The following is a 22,248-nucleotide window of genomic DNA, read 5'->3' on the forward strand; positions in this document are numbered from 1 at the left end:
CAACTCAACAACATTTCAATAAAACAATACATGAAAACACATCATGAATATAAACCATCCCCCCATGGGACATGGTGGAGCAAACAATGGCTAAACCGAGGACACGAAAGCTTACCTTGCAAGCTAACTATCCAAACCAAGAGTCCACACAAGCTCAAAGCCCACAAACAGCACAATCACAATCTGTTTATACAATAATTAATCATCAATAACCATTTACCAAGGTTACATTAATTGATTAAGGCTTTCCATCTCATTTTAACTCATTTCATGTTGTTTCTACATAAGGTATTCGAATACTTCATGAGTAGTATTCGAATACTCCAGCTCTCCAGAAAGTATTCGACTACTTTCACTTAAGTATTCGAATACCAACACCCAAGTATTCAAATACTACTCAGTATTCGAATACTTCTTCAAGGTATCTGAATACTTTTCTACCCAGAAAAGTATCCCAATACTCTAGCAAGGAGTATTCGACTACTAGAGGACAAGTATTCGAATACTACCCGAAAAGTATTCGAATACTTCTCCATCAGAATGCAGAAGTTCGAACAGACTTTTGCATAAATCCACTTTGAAGGGTCCAAACATGATTTGGAGTCCAATGACTCCATAAAAAGATATTCATAAGCATATTATGAACTCAGAAACACATTCCTTAAATTAAATGATTAAAGTTTCTCTTTTTAACCGATAGAACAAGCTAAACTCATCAAAACACAAAGACTATGATCATGGTATACCTTAGGCCTCACAAACTCAGAAAAAGACTCCTCCTTGGAGCTTCCAACACAGTCCCACAACACTGCACTCTAAGGTCCACGAATTTGACACCTCAAGATGGTACCTTTCTCCACAAAGCTCACAACTTGGAGCTCAAAAAACCAAGACAAAAGCCTCACCCTCACAACTCCGAAATACAACCCCTTAATCACCCAAACAGCAACCACACATACTCATAAAGTGAGACCACACCCACTCACAAGCTTGCTCTCACTCATCTACACTATTTAGGTGAAGGAACAATGAACAAAGGCGATTACTTGAAGGTTTTAAGTGAAGAAAATGAAGGTGACAATGGAGGAGGCTCAAGGCTGCTGAAGCATACCAAAAACTCACGTAGAAAAGCAACCAAATCAGCCTAGATTTTTGTGACAAGCCTATTTATAGGCACATTAAGTTTAATCTCACAGTATTAACAAAAAATAGCTATGCTTAGCATTTTAATCCCAAACTTTTGAATCTGAACCTACTCATTTTTCTACATCATATTTTTATATTATTTTTTGCAGCACCTTTCCTGTACGCGCTTTTCCATAGTCAGTATCAGTTCTGGCACTAGTTCTCATTATTTTAACTTGAAACTTGTTTTACAAGTCCTATATGTTATTCTAGTGACATATACACACTTTTTATAATTTTCCAGAATACTTCATCGGTACGCATTTATACCGAGTAGCAGAACCGGTATCTGCACTTTTCGTCAGAAAAATGACTTTCAGCATTATTAATCACTTATCATAATTATCTAAGCCTTCTCATAATTATTAGGGTCAATTATGGAATCATTTCCTAATTTCACATAATTGATTAATTAACTTCCTTAATTAACGGTGCATGTTCTTACATTATGGCACATACTAACTTGAATGTCAAAGTACCTTATAGGTGCACAATCTCTTTTATTCCACCAGAATACACGTAGAAGCATCATAACCTGATTATTATCAAGTCTACTCGAGAGATGCTCAAACACAACACACATATTATGATCAGGTACACTTATCTATTCACACTCAATTCGTTATATACCAACTTGACATGGTTAAGTCAACTAAATAAAGATTAATATAGCTTCCTTGTATTCAAGCTTCATAATTTGGCGAACCAGGTGTGCTTTGTTCCTAGGAGTCTTCTTCTGAATCATTGACTCCAGCTTTGTCCATAACTCGTACGCGTTCGTGAAGTCGGACACGTACTCAAAGAGGCTTCTATTAATGTCTTTCCTGCTCGTGGCCACAACCTTACGACTCAGGATCTCCCACTCCTTATCAGTTTTGCCTTCAGGCCTCTCATCAAGGACGATGGGATCATACAAGTCTTTGTAATAGAGATGGTCTTCCATCATCAGTCTCCAATAAGTAAAGTTGTCTGCAGTCAGCTTGAACTTGTCACCGTCATAAGCTACGCCACTGGTCTCTGTCTTGTCTCCTTCAGAACCCTTCGAACTCAAGACGAACTCGGTCCCTCAATCCAGGCTAAGAATCCTTTGCGAAAGTCAAACGTCAAGCTCGGAGTTCGGCACTTATAATCCGAGGTCGGTCTGAATCACCAGGTCGGCCTATGCGCAGCAGAAGTAGAAAATGGGAAGGCGAGAGATAGAAAGATGAATACAAGCATATTTTAACGTGGAAAAGCCTTCTCCAATCTGAAGAAGTAAAAACTCACAGGACACTAGTGTAGAATCAAACTTTCACTACGAAAATAATGGGTTGCAAGATTCAAGCTTCACCAATAATGGTGGTACACTCAAACCTCACATACAATGGTGGTTTTCTCTCAAACTTCCCTAAGGAGATCGAACACTCAAGCTTCTCCTAGAGATGCTTTCAAAATTATCTCTCAAAATGTCACTCAAGCCAACCTTACTTCCAACCCACAACTAATGTTTATATAGGAGAATGAAGAAGGTTTAGGGTTTCTTAAACCCCTCAATGGGCTTTGGGTTAGTGTTGGGTAGTAATTTTCACAAGAAAGAGTTATCGTTCTCAGGGAACAAGTTGAAGTATTTTCTTTGTATTTTTCTGAATTAAAGATTCTTGAATTGAAATTTAATTAGTTTTAGAACAAGAAATTTTTATATAGTTTTTATCATGCATTACAAACTGATCTAAAAAGTAAAGAATTGATTTATCAAGATTAAAGGCTTCTGGGTATATCTCAATTCATGGGTAACAGAATTATTTGCATTACTGCAAATTTGTACATTGTTATGGCATGTTTATCTCATTTTCTGAGTTACTACAACAAGTTTAGTTGAAACTTTTCAGATTCAACAATAAGGTTCAAGAAAAACTTTCCCCAAAGCTTATTGAATCTTTATAGAAATTTATATCCGAAATCACCTTTGATTATTCCTAATCAAAAGGGTTCATTTAACACTTAACAAAAGTCCATTTTCCAATTTCTTTTTGTTGAAATACTCAAAACCCATTACCATGGACTTCTCGAGTTGAAAAACAAAAGTATCAAACGAATAAAATAAACGAAACAGTAACAATGCACATCAAAAATTTCATCCAATCATTTTGACAAACCCAGAAAAAGAAAAGAACTAGAGACTTATATTCAGAAACAACAACAAATCAAATATTAAAGAAAAAGAAAACATGCATTAAGAATTAAAATCAGAGTAAATCGTTCAAACAGAGTACCGTATCCTAAACTAGAGCTAGGATCTTCAAATTTCACTTGCATGCACTTCCTCGATCCTTTCTTCCTCAGCGTTGTCAGTGCTTGAAATTATGAATCTTGAAGAGCTTAAGAAGTGAAGAACACGCACAGAGTCTTCTTAAAAAAATAACGAACAACCCACAAAAAGAGCTAAAAACTAAAAAAATTCTAAAAGCTAATAGCTGTCTATGTTCTTGTCATCCAATGGTTCTGAATTGTTCCTTCTTCCAAAATATTTGATCCACGTGGCTGTTGTAATTCTTTGAGCTGAAAGTAAAAATAGAATAAAATGTGTTAGAATACATGCCAATCACTATTTCTCCTTCTATTTTTACCTTCCCTTTTTACTTGGGCCATTTTAATCCTCTTTTGGCCCAATTTCCTGTAATTGTCAACCCAAAGAAATTTAAAATAACATAAAAAATACAATAAATGTATATATAATTTAGTGCTAACAAAAATACCCCAAACTTAGGTAATTTCTTGCCCTCAAGCAATCAAACAAACTTCACTCAGAAATTAGTTTGTTAGCTCAAAATACACAGTCACATAACAACACATTTAATTTTAATAACTCAGTTAAATTTATCAACCATCTATGCAAAACATCACACTTCTTAAAGTATTGACCAGGTTTAATGTTAACCAATTCTTACATCAAATTAATCATCCAACTCTAGTCAATCAACAATTTCAGAAGCATTTAATCAAAAATTCATGCACATTAAAACAGTTGCAACCCTTAACTTAAACTGATTCCATTGACATTTCTCTGAATTCCTTTCCAGACATATTCAATTAATCACTCTTTCTTTTTTCTTTTTCTTTTTTATAAGGAAGTTCACTCATTATCATCATGCATGAATGCTTCCAACCTACACTACCATTTAGAAACTTGAAGTCCAATATGCTACCTCCATCAAAGGGTCTTTAAGGCTTGTAATGAGGCTAGGCTAGGATTTTTTGTTTTTCTGGTCACTTGGCTAATTAAGCTAACCTGTTAGTGTCTAACTAATCCTCATTATCTTTTTCTGATTTTTGCCTAAACAAGACAAAGAGAAATTACTGACTCTCTCCTCCCTTTTTTTTATTGATCACCTTCACAATTTTTACTTTTGCCTCTTTCCCCCCATTTTTACAAGATCAGAGATTTTTTTTTTTTAAAGAGAACTCCTTTTATAACATCACTTGTTCCCCTTTTTCTTCGAAATTTTTTACCTCCTGATCCTCTTTTCTTTTTCTTTCCCCTCTTTTTTTTTACACAACCACTTTCCCTTTGCCTTACTTAGCTTACTATATTTCTAAGCTAATGAGAATTAGCCAAACACTAAGTTAGCCATATAGGGTGGACATGGAATTTGGCTTATAATATCAGGGTACATGATCAGAAAAGAAAGGTTTCAGGCTCAAATATAGGGACCAAGGGATATAATTAAATGGTGAGGCTTTTGGCTCTAGGTTATACATTCAGAAACAATGCCCCAATCATACAGAAATAGCATATTAGTCATCCAACAGAGTGCAGTATTCAAAACACCAATACACAATGATCACTCACAAATGAATAGAGTGTTTAGGTTCAAATACCTCACATGGGTTGTTAATCCAGTGGTTTATCAGTGAATCAGCAAATCAGGGATCACAAAAATTTTTATGCCATGTAAATTGATTTTAAGCTTATATAAATACTGATCAACTAAGTTAGATCCCTAATTGATTAGGAATTAATTTAATCAAATCTGATTATACTTAAGCAATGATAATGTTAAACACATCAGGTTATAAATCATTTCCAAGTTACCACTAAGCTAATCAAGCATTCAGAAATCTTGAAATTTTTATCATTTTTATGGACCAATCAGCAAATAATCAGCAAATTGTTGGTAACAACATATAATCACCCTAAACTTAAAATCAAGCTGGGTCCTCACAGCAGAACATAAATATATATAAAAATAATAAATTGAAAAAAATAAAATAAATAAATAAATAAATAAATAATTAAGAACCTGGGTACCAATAAGAGATTGGGCTGCTGTTGTACTTCTTGTTGGTATCTGACTTGCCTTTCCTTTTACAGCACCATGTTTAATTTTCTTATTTTTGTTAGGTGCCATTGTACTACAATATGAATCAGTGAGCAAATTGAAAGAAAAGTGGTCTGTTAATAAATAAATATAACTCAGAAATATCAAAAGGACTCAGCAATAAATATAAATAAACAATGCAATTAAATTAATACCCACAAATTTTATAATCAATATAGGTTTCATAAAAGTAATTGGGCAATTACAAGAGTAGCTCATGTACCATATATTATTTCATTCATGACAGCAATAACAAGTCTATGAGAACTGTATCACTCAATGAAATCCATAGCTGGTCATTAATATATTCACAGAGTATCAAAGGTTATTCAGGTTCCTCATTAAACTTAACATGCAATTCTGTGTATAACATATTCATCAACCGAAGAACATAGGTAAATTAAAATATGACATCTCCTTGCTCATGTAATCAAATTTTGGAGTCACAATCCAACAGTCAGGATAATATTTATAACTAAACAGTAAAGAAATTTCCAAGATCGATTTTTCATATATATATATATATATATATATATATGTATATATTTATATATTTTTTTTAATAATAATAATAATAATTGTAGAAAAAGAATAGGAGATCAGTGAAACAATCCAAAGCAAGAGAGTGTTAGGGTTTTGGAAATACCAAACCTTTATTCCCTTCCTTGACTGCTTACAAGGCGAAGAAAACAAGGCTGAGAATTTTTGGTTTAGAATCTCTGACGAGCTGTTCGAAGGTGGAATTTTTCTGTAGCGAGGATGAGTGATGGTGGAAGTCTGGCTTCTAATTAGGATGCTTCAACTCCTGCTTGGCGTGCTCGACGGTGCTCTGTGTAGAGAAAAAAATAATAATAATAAAAATAAAAATAAAAGAGGAATGAAGAGATTGACGAAGAGGAAGAATTTCTCTGAATTGTGGAAGGGAAAATAAAGATGGTATGGTAAGGTTGGAGTACATTGGATCTCAATAGGGAGTGAACTTAGCAGAATGGGTGTGAGGAGAGAGAGAAAAAAAATATATGTTAGGGATGGTGAGAAAGAAAGATAAAAACACCCTTTTTATTTATTTTATTTTCTAATTGTAAAGCCTAAATGATCAGTGTGTTGTCTTGTCAAACAGTGCAGCTATATGCACAAGCTATTGAATATTAGTTCAGATGCATTTAATGGTTAAACACCACCATTAAAAATGGTTCTGCAATAAAAGGAACACCCCTCTGATCAAGAAATTTTTACATCTGGACCAACAAACTGAGATGTACAAAGGTTATTGGGTAGGAAGAAAGGTAATAGATAGAGGAAGATAAACTTCTGATCATTGTCAGATTTAGAAATCACGTGGGTAGGAAAGCGTTGGGTTAAATATAAATGGGCTCAAATATTAACACACACGTGGCCCATTTATCCTTATGCAAATTTGATTTTTATTTAATTTTTTTATTGGGCCCAATCTAATTTGGAAAAGCCAACCACACACTCTCCTAACCTTATTTCCTTGGGTTAAATTTTTATTGTATAACACTTTCGACATTTTAATTTTTACCCAATTCAATATATCTCTAAATTTACAACATTGGGTCATAGAATTAAAATGGACCAAACAGTGTTTGATGAGAGCCACGAAAAACTTGAATCCAAGACACTCCCCTCTCTTTTTATACTCCTTTTGCAAAAGTAAACACTCAGTGCACATAAATTTTTATATCAAGTTATGTGCAACTAAATGGGCCAAGAAACTGAATTGTGCTTAGCATAGGTAGCTTACACTTACCCCAAACTTAGTGATTTGCACACTCTCACAGTGCTCACTCAACACAACAGAGCCACTTTAACTCTTCACTCAACTCTTTCTTTCTTATTTCACAGAACAAATTTCCATTGTTTTTTTTTTCTTTTCGAAGACAGCATTGACACATGACAGTAAAAAATAAAATAAAATATGAGACTCCTACGTAGCATCTATACTACAACAAGTTGAAAACTACTCAGAAATTTAAAACTAAACATATCAATAGTTACACACACTAAACTAACCTAAGCTACAACAGCCACAAGTACACTAACTAACTAATTAACTACACTTTTTTTTTGTTTTTCAGATTTGGCAGAATGCTAAGTGTATCAATGCTGTTTTCACAGTCAAGAATTATTCATCTGCAAAATCTATAAAGAAAATGTAAGTTCAAGAAAAATTAATAATGAAAATGAAAGAAAACAAATTCAAGAACTAAAAGACAAAATTTTCAAAAAGAAACTAAATCAAACACCGTTCCCCGGCAACGGCGCCATTTTGTTGGGTAGTAATTTTCACAAGAAAGAGTTATCGTTCTCAGGGAACAGGTTGAAGTATTTTCTTTGTATTTTCTGAATTAAAGATTCTTGAATTGAGATTTAATTGGTTTTAGAATAAGAAATTTTTGTATAATTTTTATCATGCATTAAAAACTGATCTAAAAAGTAAAGAGTTGATTTATCAAGATTAAAGGCTTCTGGGTATATCTCAATTCATGGGTAACAAAATTATTTGCATTACTGCAAATTCGTACATTGCTATGGCATGTTTATCTTAGTTTCTGAGTTACTACGGCAAGTTTAGCTGAAACTTTCCAGATTCAACAATAAGGTTCAAGAAAAACTTTTCCCAAAGCTGCTTGAATCTTTATAGAAATTTATATCAGAGATCACCTTTGATTATTCCTAATCAAAAGGGTTCATTTAACACTTAACAAAAGTCCATTTTCCAATTTCTTTTTATTGAAATACTCAAAACCCATCCCCATGGAATTCTTGAGTTGAAAAATAAAAGTATCAAACGAATAAAATAAAAGAAACAATAACAATGCACATCAAAAATTTCATCCAATCATTTTGACAAACCTAGAAAAAGAAAAGAACTAGAGACTCATATTCAGAAACAACAAATCAAATATTAAAGAAAAAGAAAACAGGCAAAAAAATTAATTTATTGCTTTTTTAATAAAAAATTACGAATAAGTAATCGTTTTGAAATTAATTACGAAAATATAGCAGTCAAACACGCCCCATAGGGGCGTGACCAATTGGAGAGAGACACGCCCAATGTTGGGCGTGACCTAAGCGTGACTCACGCCCGCATGGGGCGTGACCAAGTTGGAGAGAGACACGCCCATTGTTGGGCGTGACCGAGGAAAGAGACACGCCCAATGTTGGGCGTGACCGAGGAGAGAGACACGCCCAATGTTGGGCGTGTTTCACCAGGTGCTGCAACGTGTCACAAAAGTCAATAATTTGACCGTAAAACTTTGGAAGTCCATAACTTTTGACTCGGGTATCCGAATTAGGTAATTTTTTTTTGATTCCACATAACTTTTCGAGATCTACGTAATGACACCTAATTTGACCTATTTTGTCTCACAAAAAAAATTTGAATTTACAACAATGATACCATAATTATTAAAAATGACATGACATTGTTACCTTATAATTATTACTAAAAATAATCTAACATTTTTATAATCATGAACAAAAACTTAAAAATCAAAATAAAACGAAAAGCACTCACTTAACTTTTTAATATAAAATATTCGATATTCTGTCACCGACAGATGTTAACTTTTATTAATTATAAATTTCATAAAATTCTTCATTCAAAATTTTAATATGTATCTCAATAACATACATAATTAACCTTATCATAACTTACCATAATTATAAAGATCTTTATTATGAATGTTTCTAATCATAACAGTGGTTTTCTGTCCATTAATTTTTGTTTAAACGTTCTTATATACCATTATTGTAAATTCAATTTTTTTTGTGAGAGACAAAATATGCCAAATGAGGTGTCATTACGTAGATCTAGAAAAGTTATGTGAATTCAAAAAAAATTACCTAATTCGGATACCTGAGTCAAAAGTTATGAACTTCCAAAGTTTTACGGTCAAACTGTTGGCTTTTGTGCCACGTGGCAGCACCTGGTGAAACACGCCCGAAATTGGGCGTGTCTCTCTCCTTGGTCACGCCCAACATTGGGCGTGTCTCTCTCCAATCGGTCACGCCCCTATGGGGCGTGTTTAACTGCTATATTTTCGTTATTAATTTCAAAACGACTACTTATTCGTAATTTTTTTATTAAAAAAACAATAAATTAATTTTTTTGCCAAAGAAAACATGCATTAAGAAGTGAAGTGAACTAGAGCTAGGATCTTCAAATTTCACTTGCATGCACTTCCTCGATCATTTCTTCCTCAGCGTTGTCAGTGCTTGAAATTATGAATCTTGAAGAGCTCAAGAAGTGAAGAACACGCACAGAGTCTTCTTAAAAAAATAACGAACAACGAAGATTAAAATGTCTGGATCTAAAAATCTGATCCCTGGTCTATTCTATACAACCCACAAAAGGAACTAAAAACTAAAAAAATTCTAAAAGCTAATAGTCGTCTATCTTCTTGTCATCCAATGGTTTTGAATTGTTCCCTCTTCCAAAATATTTGATCCACGTGGCTGCTGTAATTCTTTGAGCTGAAAGTAAAAATAGAATTAAATGTCTTAGAATACATGCCAATCACTACTTCTCCTTCTATTTTTACCTTTCCTTTATACTTGGGCCATTTTAATCCTCTTTTGGCCCAATTTTCTGTAATTGTCAATCCAAAGAAATTTTAAATAACATAAAATAATACAATAAATATATATACAATTTAGTGCTAACAGTTAGCATTAAGGACGAAAGCCCAACATTATGGTGAAACAAAAATTACAATTAAGAGAGACGAGTATTATTTGCTAGTTTCTTAAGGACGTGAATTTGTCTAAACAATTATATTGATGTACTTTAGAACAAAAGGTTGTTTAATATTAATATATCAGCAATTAACTTAATTAGTCAATCCATAAAAGAAAATTTGAGTTCGCAGCAAGATAATAGGAATTTTTTTTTTTTGGATAAACGACGGGTATCCTCAACGGGAGGTAAACTTGCTCAGGACGGGTCCAGAATTAAGGCATTAGACCCTCTCAAAGATAGTACTGGGAAATATCGAACACATGTTCTCACCCCACCTGCTTAGCTCTCAAGCGCCAACTGAACTATCATCATTTGATAATAGGGAATATTTTAGTTTTGTATGCTCACAATAATTTTAGAATATGAATAGTAAAATGTGTATCATTGTTTGAACTTATAACATCTAAATCTCTCGTATTTATTATCAACCAAATAAACCAAAAGGACGTGAGGGAATATTTTAAATGAAAATTAGACAATTGTGCCATGAGAATTCTTATATATTTAATGGATTTCGTGAATTCTTCAAGAATGATGTCGCAACAATATAAACTTACTCAGGCTACTAATAAGAAAATCAAACAAAAAATGTCATTTAAAAAAAAAAAATACTCTAACTTGATAAAAAGTAATTAGATTTTAAGATATTACATATTTGTATTTTACATTTAACACATTAACAAAATAATCATCATCATCCACAATAACAATAATATACCTACCTACTTTATTATGATTTTCACAAAGAGGATTTCGTGAAACTGCATACGAATATCCTGTGCGAGTGATTGTTTATTTTATTCTTTTAAAGAAACATAAACTGATTATATTTTATTAGTTTTTCTTAATTTTATTTCATATTTTATTAGAGCCTATGCAATAGATGGCAAGGTAATATGGTTGTACCCATGTACGAATTGTATGAGCCAAGTATGATGGTATATTTTTTGTAAATTGTCTTATGGATAATTAAGGATAATGATAGCATTGAACCTCACATAATTGAATGTAAGAGGTAAATAGTAAATATTGTAAAGAGTAATGTATTAACATGGAATTAGTTGTGCGATTGCAATACAAAAGGAAAGAAGAAAATTTTTATTGACCTTTCATAAAATTAATTGAGAATCAAAGAGTGTAGCTTCTGCAAATTTTGTAATAAAATATGTTGTGCTTACATTTTATGGTATCAGAGCAAGGCCTCTCTCTCTGTACGATGTGGTTCAAGGATGAAGCAGGTGGAAGCTGGTAAGCATGTAACATCCCAAGGGCTGGCCAGGGCAGGGAGTAATTGCCGGTACAAAAGAGGCACGAACAATGAACGGCTCATGTCAAATCTTGCAGCCGAGGGGATACATGAATGAATAAAATCAACACCCCAAAGAGACAGATTCTAGAGACTGTGCAGATATGAGACTAAGTTGGGGATAGCTTATGAGAATTAATTGGTACCACCTATACTAACAAGATGCATCTACTTTTTGGTAGCCCAGAATGGAAGAACTCCATAGTTAAGCGTATTTAACTTGGAGCAATTATGGGATGGGTTGGAAGTGTCTGAGTGAAACAAAGCACGCTGAAAAGTCTCGTGTTAGTTTGTGGACAGTCATTCTGAGCGTTACAATGGGACTACGTTACAACCTTATATATAGCATTCCGGCGGCTGAAATGTTGTTGTTTTCATTCCCAATTTAAATAATATAGTAAATATTAGTGTAAATGCAATAAATTCTACTTTTAGAAAATAAAGAGTGTGAATGTGAAAAAATGAGGAAAGAGAGAGAAAAGTAAGAAAAGGTGAGTTATACTCTTAGTTACTTTTTAATTCCACTCACCCTTACTTTTTACTTTTTGCAAGGTATCACAAAAAGACACCCACTACCTTTTCAATCATGACATCAAGGCACAAAAGGTGAGGGGAATAATTATGACATGTTTAGAATTTGTTATAAGAGATACGAAACAAGGACAACTCAACATTTCAAGGCCATCTAATCAAAGAAGAAGAAACTTCCCTTAATCCAACTGTGAAAGGAACGAATTGAAGAAATCACAAAGCTGCCATTGTCTCGGCACTATAAATATAGGATCAAATGAAGACAGAAGGGAGCTTTTTCTGCAACAACACTCATATCTTTCTCTCATCCCCACGAGTCCCCTCACGAGCAACCACACCATTGTTCTCCATTTTCGTTTTCCATGTTGTCGTTTGTAACACCCCGTCGGCCGCCGTTGTGTTAACTAAAAGCGCTACTTATTAAATTAAATACATGGAAGACTTAATAAAAGTATCTTTGTAGCTTACCATCAACTATGTGACTTAACTTTTCCTTTTTATTTATTTTTAACATAATTGCCTCACACATTGCATTTCATTAAGAAACAAGTGAGATATGCCCTTTCCAATTTGGACAAAAACGTAAACATAAATCTTTTACACCCTGAACAGCCCTCACTATTTCATTCACAAAAAATACAATCTTAATTAGATTGCTCTGAATTTTCGATATGTTTTAATAGACTTACATATCTTTAATTTAGTACAAACCACACTCATAGTGTCCATTTATCAAATTTTCCATGTAATTTAGCATATCTTTGACTTTTAATTTTTCAAGCTTTGACTTGATTTTATAAATTAATCTAAACATAATTAGATCAATCCAAGACCACTTCTAGTCATCAAAATTCTATAGAGTATTTAATTACACACTCAAAATTAAGCTTAAGTCATTATTTTGCTTATTTACAAATTAGTCCCTATACTTTCACATATTTATATTTTGACCCCTTGACTATATCAATAATCTCATTTAGGTCCAATTTACCTTACTTGACATGAATTGTATCATCACAATTTTTATCATGTCAATTTATTCATTTACTCAACAAAATTAACATCAAAGCTTACTTATTCCAAAGCTAGTGTAAACTAGTAATCACACTTATTATCCTTTTATAATTTCAAGATTTCTTAATGAGGGTTGTATAGAAAGGAAAATAAATTGGAGAAGGGGAGGGAGGGGTCGCTATTGGGGCTAAAGAGAGGAGAGAGAATATAGTTAAAAAGTGAGGAGAAAGTGAGTCTAAGTCACATAAGTGGGCTTTGTTGACTTTGACCACAAATACCACTAATTTTGCTAGTTAATCCCTATATTTAACCAACTAACAACCTAATCTTCCCTACTTAATCTCATCCTAATAATTTTATTTTCATATCAGTAAATCCTATAGTTAATTATATTGTGGTACCATAATTGAGTTTAGGTCAATTTTGGTATAATTGTAATTTTTGTCCCTAAACTTTACAAAATTATAATTTGACCCCAAATAATTATCATAATTATTTTCTTGGTTCTAAATGACTTGTTTGGCATATATTTAATTTTTAAAATATTAATCTCATTTTTGAGTTTTTCTGTAAAATTGCACAATAACATTTTACCTGATAAAATTTACTATTCACGCTTTTCCCATGAAGGGTCTAAATTCATAAAATTATATTCTTAATTTAATTTTACCATTATTATCTCCAAATAATTCTCAATTATTTATTTCTCATGTTAGGGTTATTATAGTAGGGTTTGATTTCTGTTCTACCATATTTTCTTGAAGTTTCTTGTTAAAGGGGTTTTAAAAATAAAGTTTATTGGAAAAGAAGTTAACCACAATTCATCCCCCTCTTGTGGTGTTCTTAGCCATTCTTTCTTTATAGTTCCAACTGCAGCCTCCCCTCTTCCTGAACACACATGGTCAGGAGTTTATTGATAGATCATTTGCCTTTATGTGTGGTGTAAGAGTTTTTAAAGGGACTGTATGGTGCTGGGAGAGTATTCAGAATAAAGTGAACAAGAAAAGAGTTAGACATATCCACCTCCAAAGTTTTCAACTGAGCCTCAATGTCCCTCATCTGCATGATGTGCTCACGCACACCCCTCAGAGTAGTGTGCTTTATGGAAGAAAATTTCTTTATTAAGGTACTAGCTAATGCCTTCTCTGAAGTCTCAAATTGTTCATTAATAGACTTCGGGATCACTCTCACATTATCATACTTCTCCATTGAACCTGATAATAGCAAGTGATATCTTAGCCTTAATTAACATCGCATAGAGTCGATTGGATCTTTTCCATTTTTCGTATAGATTCACCTCCCCCAGCCCAATGTTCTCCATAATTGCTTGTTGTTCAGCTTTCCAAACTAATGTCCTAACAGGTCCAATATTCACAAATATTGAAAACAGTAATATCACTTGGATTTCTCAAGCTAATACCACATGAATAACCACGATTCACGCAAACAACAATAAAAGGTGCACAGTAACACAACAACAAAAGCGTTACAAGTCCAACATCTTCAGTCAGGTCACTCTAGTTTCGACCCAGTATAAAAATCCAATGGTTTTTCATAATTTTTGCTTAAAATTTCATGATTTTTGTCTAGAAATATTTATTCCACATAATTTCTACCTCAAATTTCATTTACAAGACACTAAATATTAATTTCAAAAAACAAATTAAGTGAGGCACAATCAAATACACAAATAAAAGGCAGAGGCAGAGAAGGCTTTTTAGGAGTATGGTAACCATACAAGGGTGAATCAATGATGAAAAGAGAAAAGAGGAAAAAAATAATGGAATAGAAAGTTAAAAAATAATTGAAGCCTCTTCCCCAAGTATACGTATTTCAGATGTTAGGGAAGTGGCTTCAATTCTAGCTCAGGTGGTTGCTCTGCAGATGGTCTTTTGACTTGTTTTTCTTGTTCCGTTCTCGGCAGAGGTTCAAGTGTTCTTTCTTGCAAGTAGGGTACCTGTTCTTCATCCTGCAATTTTTCCACTTCTTCTGATTTTTCTTCATTTTGCTTATCAATAGTATTGGGTTCTAATTACAAATTTAAATCAATAAAATTCCAGCATCTCGTTTATGACTTGGGCTCTAATTTTGACCATCTTTTTGTTTGAAATGGGCTTTCATGTCTTCATAACATTTGTATCCCTTTGAATTATCTTTAAAACGCAATAAGAACGGAGTCAATCGGACATTTGTGGAGTGAGATATGGTCAAAATACTAAAGTAACGTAAAATTGGAAACTAATGACGAAAATAAATTAAACCCAATAAACAACCAAAAATCTAATTTAACTCAAAAGACCATTATTTTCATTACAAATAATCCTAAAATACTAATCAAGAGAGGTAAATAAGTGTAATAAAATATCCATTATCAAATTTCTTCACACTTATCTTTTTGCACTCTTGAGCAAAATCAAAATTCAAAACAAACAAAAGCAAAGACTAAAAGATTAACCTATCCTTTGTAAAAATTGTCAAGAATACAGAGCTTGAATATAGATGACAGAACTTCAACAAATCAACCAGTCAAAACATAAATTCCATTATCTCAAATTACAGAACCTGGTAATCTCAAATGATATAGCTGACAATGCAAAATGGTCTCTTAGATGCTCTCAATCAATCTCTCAAGTGTATGGGGTAAATAAATGTATCACTCTAATTCTACTCAAGAAAATTGTCCTACCATAGGCTTGCTCAAGTTCTACTTCTCCACTACTAAAAACAAATGCATGCATAAATCAAGAGGACTTTATTAAAGGTTAAAATGGGGCTTAGGTGAATGTAACACCCCGTCTGCAGCCGGTTTGTTAACATACACATGGTTACAAAACTTGTCAATATTAATTATTTTAGCGGAAGATTTAACGTAAAAGTATCACCGTTACACCGAGTAACAAAGTGACTTAACTTTTTTCTTTTAATTTATCTTTACGTATCGTCGTGCATAATTTATTTTTCAATATAACATAATCTATACAGTCTCATACCTGCATAGAATCCATACCTAATAAACCTGTGACCATAATTAATCATCAAATCACTATCCAAATATGATAATATATATACCATTTCGAACAAAGTCTTTACGGATAGCATAACAACTGTATATTGGACTAATCCACGGATCATGTTATATATGGGTTTGAGTGTGTGTAATGGGCTTTTGAGTAAGGTGGCATGTTAGATATGCTTATAACGACTATAATTTATTAGCTTGATGAGTTGTTATATGCAAGTTGGGTCAATGACTAAAATTTAGAATGTAACTTATACATAAGTGAATTTAAATTTGACATTTTATTTTTTCAGCTCTGTCGTTCGATTTTATCAACAAATTATTTTGATAAAGCGAAAGTTTCAAAATGATTTGATATCGAAAAGCGACTAGAGAAATTTTTTAGATTTAGTTTAATTTAAATATTTATTTATCAAGTCCAAATTGTAACTGTTTTCATTATTTGTTCATTGTGTGGTATTCTCAATCATTATTATATATTTTTTTACATAAAGCTATATAGTTAATTTCTGATTCCACTTCTCCGGATTGATAATTCGATTTTTTTTAATTGGTGAGATCGAAAAAATGTTTTTTTAGACGAGATATATGTTAAATTTGCATATTATAGATCATGTACGGAAACCTTAATGACTATTGTTTTAGAGTTGATCAATTACCTTCACTTGATGAATTAATTGTAACTTTAGATAACTCTAAATTGAATAGGTTGATAATGAGTATAACACTACAACTGGTCCACATATTACTTTGTAGGGACGGTTTGTCTACCCTTAAAAGAAACGAAAAGTAAATAAAATCTGATCACTCTAAGCTGCACAAGTAGGAGCTTTGCCCGTAATTACGGGCTTGACATTGGCACATTTAGCGGTTGCTGGGGCTCCATTGAACGTGAGATCAACATTACTTAACTCAACACCCTCACAAGGGTTACCACTGCTGCAAATAAGAACCACCCCTTCTGGAGTTCCTGAAGTGCCCTTAATGTTCTTGAAGGAAACCCTGCTTATCTTTACTTTTGATGGAGTCTAAGACATTGAAAGCGTACAAGAAACAGACAAAAATGAGTCATTTAAATTACCTCATTCAAATTAAGACAAGAAGATTACTAGTTAAGATAATAACATTAAAGGATAAAGATAAATTTTTTGGATGAAATACCTGCTTGTTGCACTGGTTCCATGGACAGTACTCTTGGTCTATGATGACAGGGTTCTTAACATTAACAACAGTAATATCTTCAAAATGCATATCAGTGACAGGAGATGTTCCAGGGGCGTTAGGCCAGGTCTTGATCCTAACACCATTGTCGGTGTCAGTCAAAGTGCAATTCTTAACAAGTAAACCTTCAACAGGTTCTTCATTTGGGTACTTCCCAAGGCTTCCAACACTAATACCATGACCAGGTCCACAATTCACATTTTGGACAGTTATTTGTTTACTCCCATCACCCAATGAGATGCAGTCGTCTCCAGTACCAATGTTTGTGTTAAGAACCTTCACATCAATTGATCTTCCAATATGGATTCCATCAGTGTTAAAGCTCGCGTTACAAGGGCTAAGAGGAGGAATATTGATGGTTGTTTCGTGGCAGCCATGGTTAATTACAATCTTCTTAATTGAATCAACCTTTGAAATTCAAATCTTAATGTAAAAATTAAGTTGGTACGTACCAAGTGACAAAGCCAAGATAGTAATATTTAAAGTCTCATCAATGATAAAGGTGAACAAGTTTCTTGCCATTTGAAACAATGGTTAATTTAAAGAAGGGAGACTTTGGCATATAGTAGTGGAGTTGGTTTCAATTTCAATTAAATAATAAAAAAATTACACATATACTCGCACGGGTGCAAGGTATAGTCTCAATTGCAATTATTCCCTATTGCCATTCAAAGCATAAATCCTCGGTATTTTAGTGGCCAAATTGGTTTCCCTCAACAATAGTAGGAGTACATACCCTTTTTGGTCCTCAGCAAATTTTACGATGCCTATTTTAGTCCCCAGCAAATTAAAAGGCCAATCGTCGTCTCTCACAAATTCAAAATGGACCCATTTTGGTTCTTTTGAGGACTAATATGGGTCTTTTTTGAATTTGTGAGAGACCACGATTTCAACTAAATAGGTCCATTTTGAGTTTTTTAGAGACTACAATGAGCCTTTTTTATTTGCTAGGGAGTGCATCGTAAAATTTGCTGACGACCAAAAAGGTATTTACTCTAACAATAGTAAATGGTGGTTATCAACAATTCAAGTGGTGTTGGACGAAATATCAACTGTAAGTTTTTAGCATAGAATCTTAAGCACCCGCGTCGTTAACCTCCAAGAACCGGCAAATGCTTGTCAAAAGGCGTTTGTAACTAATCGTGTGGGGGATTTTGGTTTATCATTAGGAATTTTGGAGCAAAACGAAGTGGAAGCCGACCTGCACATTAAAGAGAACAGAACTATATATGTGTCCTTTTCACCGTTAAGGTCATCGATGATGCGCGCACGGGAGCAGGTTATGATGGCGATGACACCGAACAGGATGACAAGGAAACCTTGGATATCATAATTTTTTTTTTCTTTCCCTGAAAGGATTTTATAGGCTATTTCAAATTTAATTAGTGTTCATCATTCCGTAGTTAAGACATAAGTTGGTTTCATAAAATAGAACTTTTATTTGAAGTGAGATCCATTACATGCTTGTAATCAAACAGTTACAGATCTCACATTGGTAAGTAGCTACTTTATTCCATATATAAATTAAGTGCCTAATGGCACGTCAACTATTGTGTCTACAACACACTACGTTCAAATGGATCCCCGCAGAGGAAGACCATAGAAACTGGTCGATGCAGACTCATCACACACACTATCTTTTATCTGAGCAGAATAATTATTAATTTTATCAAGATACCTGTCCCAAATCATAACTCCACCATAGTTGGAAGCTTCCTTTACTGTTGGTAAAACCTCAGATTTGAGTGCATCTGGTTCTATATAACCAGCTATTGTATCATTAGCCGCAAGACCCAGGAATATTAAACTATTGGGAACACGTGAGGTCCATGTTTCCCATGCACTCAAAAGCTTTGAAGCATCTCCATTTGAGTATATGCAAGAAGGGTTCTGGTAGTAGAACTCAACCCAAACGTAATCAACAAGGCCAGTTTGGATTGCGGAGTCAAGGTAGTAATCTGGGTATACGCATTCTGGTGATGCAGATATGTAAATCCTTCTATCTGTTGTGGATGCATTAATGAGCTTAACAAGTTCATCCCATTTTAGGTGTTCACTATCTGAAACATCAGCAATATCAATGCCATCCAAATACACATTTCCTAGAGGACCTGATTTACCACTTAGGTACTTCTCCAAGAGGTAATCTGCAACATCTTTTGTCACATTCTCTGATGCTGATAACGAAGCAGTGTTGGTTGTTAGGCCTGCGGAAACTAGACCAATGGAAAGGAAAACTTTGATGTTGTTTTCTTGGCAGTATTCTATTTGTGATGTTGGGCTTCGTCGTTCAATGTTAAGCCCAAGCCCATTGAAGGGTTTCTTAAAAATCCTAACCCTAGATCTCACCTCCTCTGTATATTCATTAGTTGTGGGTGGAGGCTAGTTTAAGAGATTAGAGAGAAAATTTGAGAGATAATTATTTGATTGTTTGAGCAAAGCTTTATGCTTTGTATTTGAGAGATCTCTAGATAGAGTTTGAGTGAAACATCTCTAGGGTAGTTTGATTATCACCATTGTTGGAGAGGTTGAGTTAACCACCACATTGGTGTATTCTGATTATTTTGTAACCATTATTTTCATAGTGAATTTTTGATCTGGACTAGGTCCCGTGGGTTTTTACTTCTTCATTGAAGAAGGTTTTTCCACGTTAAATCTGGTTGTGTTCTTCTTCTCTCTCTCTCCTGTTTTCGTTTTGTTTTTCCGCTGCGCTGCCCGACTTGGTAAAGTTCATGCCGAGGTATTGCCGAGATCCGAGATCAGGATCTTATTGATTGACATCCGCATAGAGGCCCCAGAGCCGATCTGAGGGAACCGAGTTCCCAACAGTGGTATCAGAGCCCGAGTTCGACGGGTTTTGAGGGAGACGAGATGGAGACCAGTGGCATAACCAATGATGGAGACATGTTCAAGTTGACCGCTGATAATTTCACCTATTGGAGACCGATGATGGAAGATCATCTCTACTGCAAAGATTTACATGAGCCTATTATCCTTGATGAGAGACCGGCAGGCAAAACAGATAAGGAGTGGGAGATCCTGAGTCGAAAGGCGGTAGCCACGATCAGGAAATATATTGATAAAAGCCTCTTTGAGCACGTGTCCGAGTTCACGAACGCGTATGAGTTGTGGACGAAGCTGGAATCCATGATTCAGAAGAAGACTCCCAGGAATAAAGCATACCTGGTTCGCCGACTTGTGAAGCTTGAATACAAGGACGACATGAACATGATTGAACACCTCAACACCTATAAAGGTATTGAGAATCAGCTGTCAAAAGCTGAGATGAAAATTGATGATGAGATGCAGGCTTTGCTGCTGTTGAGCTCGCTGCCAGAATGCTGGGATACTCTGGTGGTGACTTTGAGTAATTCAGCTCCAGAAGGAAAGTTGAAGATGGATGTCGTGACAAACATCCTCCTAAGCGAAGAAGTCAGGAGAAGAGAACGAGGTGTTTCAAGCACGTCTAAGGCTAACATTGCTGAAAACAAAGGGAAATCTGACTCCTGGGGTAGAAGCAAAAGTCGGGGTCGAGATCGTGACAGAAGAGGAAAGTCCAGAGGTCGGTCAAAGCCAAAATATGAGTTGAAGTGCTTTTACTGTGGAAAGACAAGCCATAAGAAGCCAGACTGCTGGACCCTGCAGAATGATGAGAAGAACGACTCTGTGAAGCCGGATCAGATTATTCCCAAGAAGAGGGAAGACAAGAGCACCACTGCGGTGGCTGCCAACTCGAATGCCGAGATATTCCTCCTTGGTGAGGATAATTATTTGAATGTTGCATATGATGACTGCACCTGGATTGTTGACTCCGGTGCCTCCTTCCACGTTACTCCACACAAAGGTTTTTTCTCCTCTTACCGAGGTGGTGATTTTGGAGTCGTGAAGATGGGAAATCAAGTGACGAGAAAGATTGTTGGTGTCGGTGATGTAACTCTGACCACAGATGTCGGATGTCGACTTGTGTTGAAGGATGTGAGGCATGTACCTGACATGCGTTCGAACCTAATCTCGGTAGGCAAACTTGACGATGTCGGGTTAGTGAACTACTTTGGTAGTGTTAGATGGAAGCTGGCCAAGGGAAACTTTGTCGTGGCCCGAGGTAAGAAGGAAGGCTCCTTGTACGTGATGCAAGGAAAGATCAATGGCGGAGAAGCCAATTCTATTCGAGATGAACCTAGCTTGGAGCTATGGCACAAGCTCCTCGGCCACATGAGCGAGAAAGGGCTCCAGATCCTGAACAAAAAAGGATTACTAACCGGGTGGAAAGGCCAAGCGTTGGAGAGTTGCATGCATTGTCTAGCTGGAAAGCAACACCGGGTTGTGAGACCAGATTAACCAAGATGACGCAGGTATATTCTTGACCTCGTCCATACTGATGTCTGCTCCATGTCGGAAAGATCCCTTGGAAGAGCTCAGTACTTTGTTTCATTCATTGATGACCATTCCCGCAAAGTGTGGGTATATTTGTTGAAGTCTAAAGACTAGGTACTCCAATCCTTTAAAGAATTCCATGCAATGGTTGAAAGGGAGACTGTCAAGAAATTGAAGGTGGTCCGATCTGATAATGGTGGTGAGTATTGCGGCCCTTTTGATGCATATTGCAGAGCGGCCGGGATCCGACTTGAGAATGAAAGTAAAATGGCCTTGAAGGCCGTAGCATGTGAGAGGGAAAAACAAAATATTTCATATGCGGAATTACACATGCAATCAAGAATCATGCTTTTTGGCATGTGATGTTACCTTTGTTTGTGAGTTCAAAACTCCAAGACGATCAGTGTTAGGTTTGAAGGGTTCAAACCCTCTAACGTTGATCCACACCACCCACGTCAAGATGCAAGAACGCTTT

At 34.8% G+C, this 22,248-nt stretch overlaps 1 protein-coding gene across 1 annotated transcript; it reads right to left on the minus strand.

Annotated features, from left to right (window-relative positions):
* Positions 1-16,987: 16,987 nt before the first annotated feature.
* LOC133299875 (polygalacturonase-like) lies at positions 16,988-21,695 on the minus strand. Its single transcript, XM_061499372.1, has 4 exons — positions 21,659-21,695; positions 19,134-19,606; positions 17,340-17,807; positions 16,988-17,206 (listed from the first exon to the last, which is right to left on the minus strand). Exons 1-4 carry the CDS (start codon positions 21,693-21,695, stop codon positions 16,988-16,990), a joined length of 1,197 nt encoding a protein of 398 aa, XP_061355356.1.
* Between the last annotated feature and the right edge of the window lie 553 nt (positions 21,696-22,248).

This window comes from Gastrolobium bilobum, unplaced genomic scaffold, assembly GCF_033153095.1.
Source record: "Gastrolobium bilobum isolate Gb01-03AN ecotype WA unplaced genomic scaffold, APGP_CSIRO_Gbil_v1 utg27539, whole genome shotgun sequence".
Classification (NCBI taxonomy): Eukaryota; Viridiplantae; Streptophyta; class Magnoliopsida; order Fabales; family Fabaceae; genus Gastrolobium; species Gastrolobium bilobum.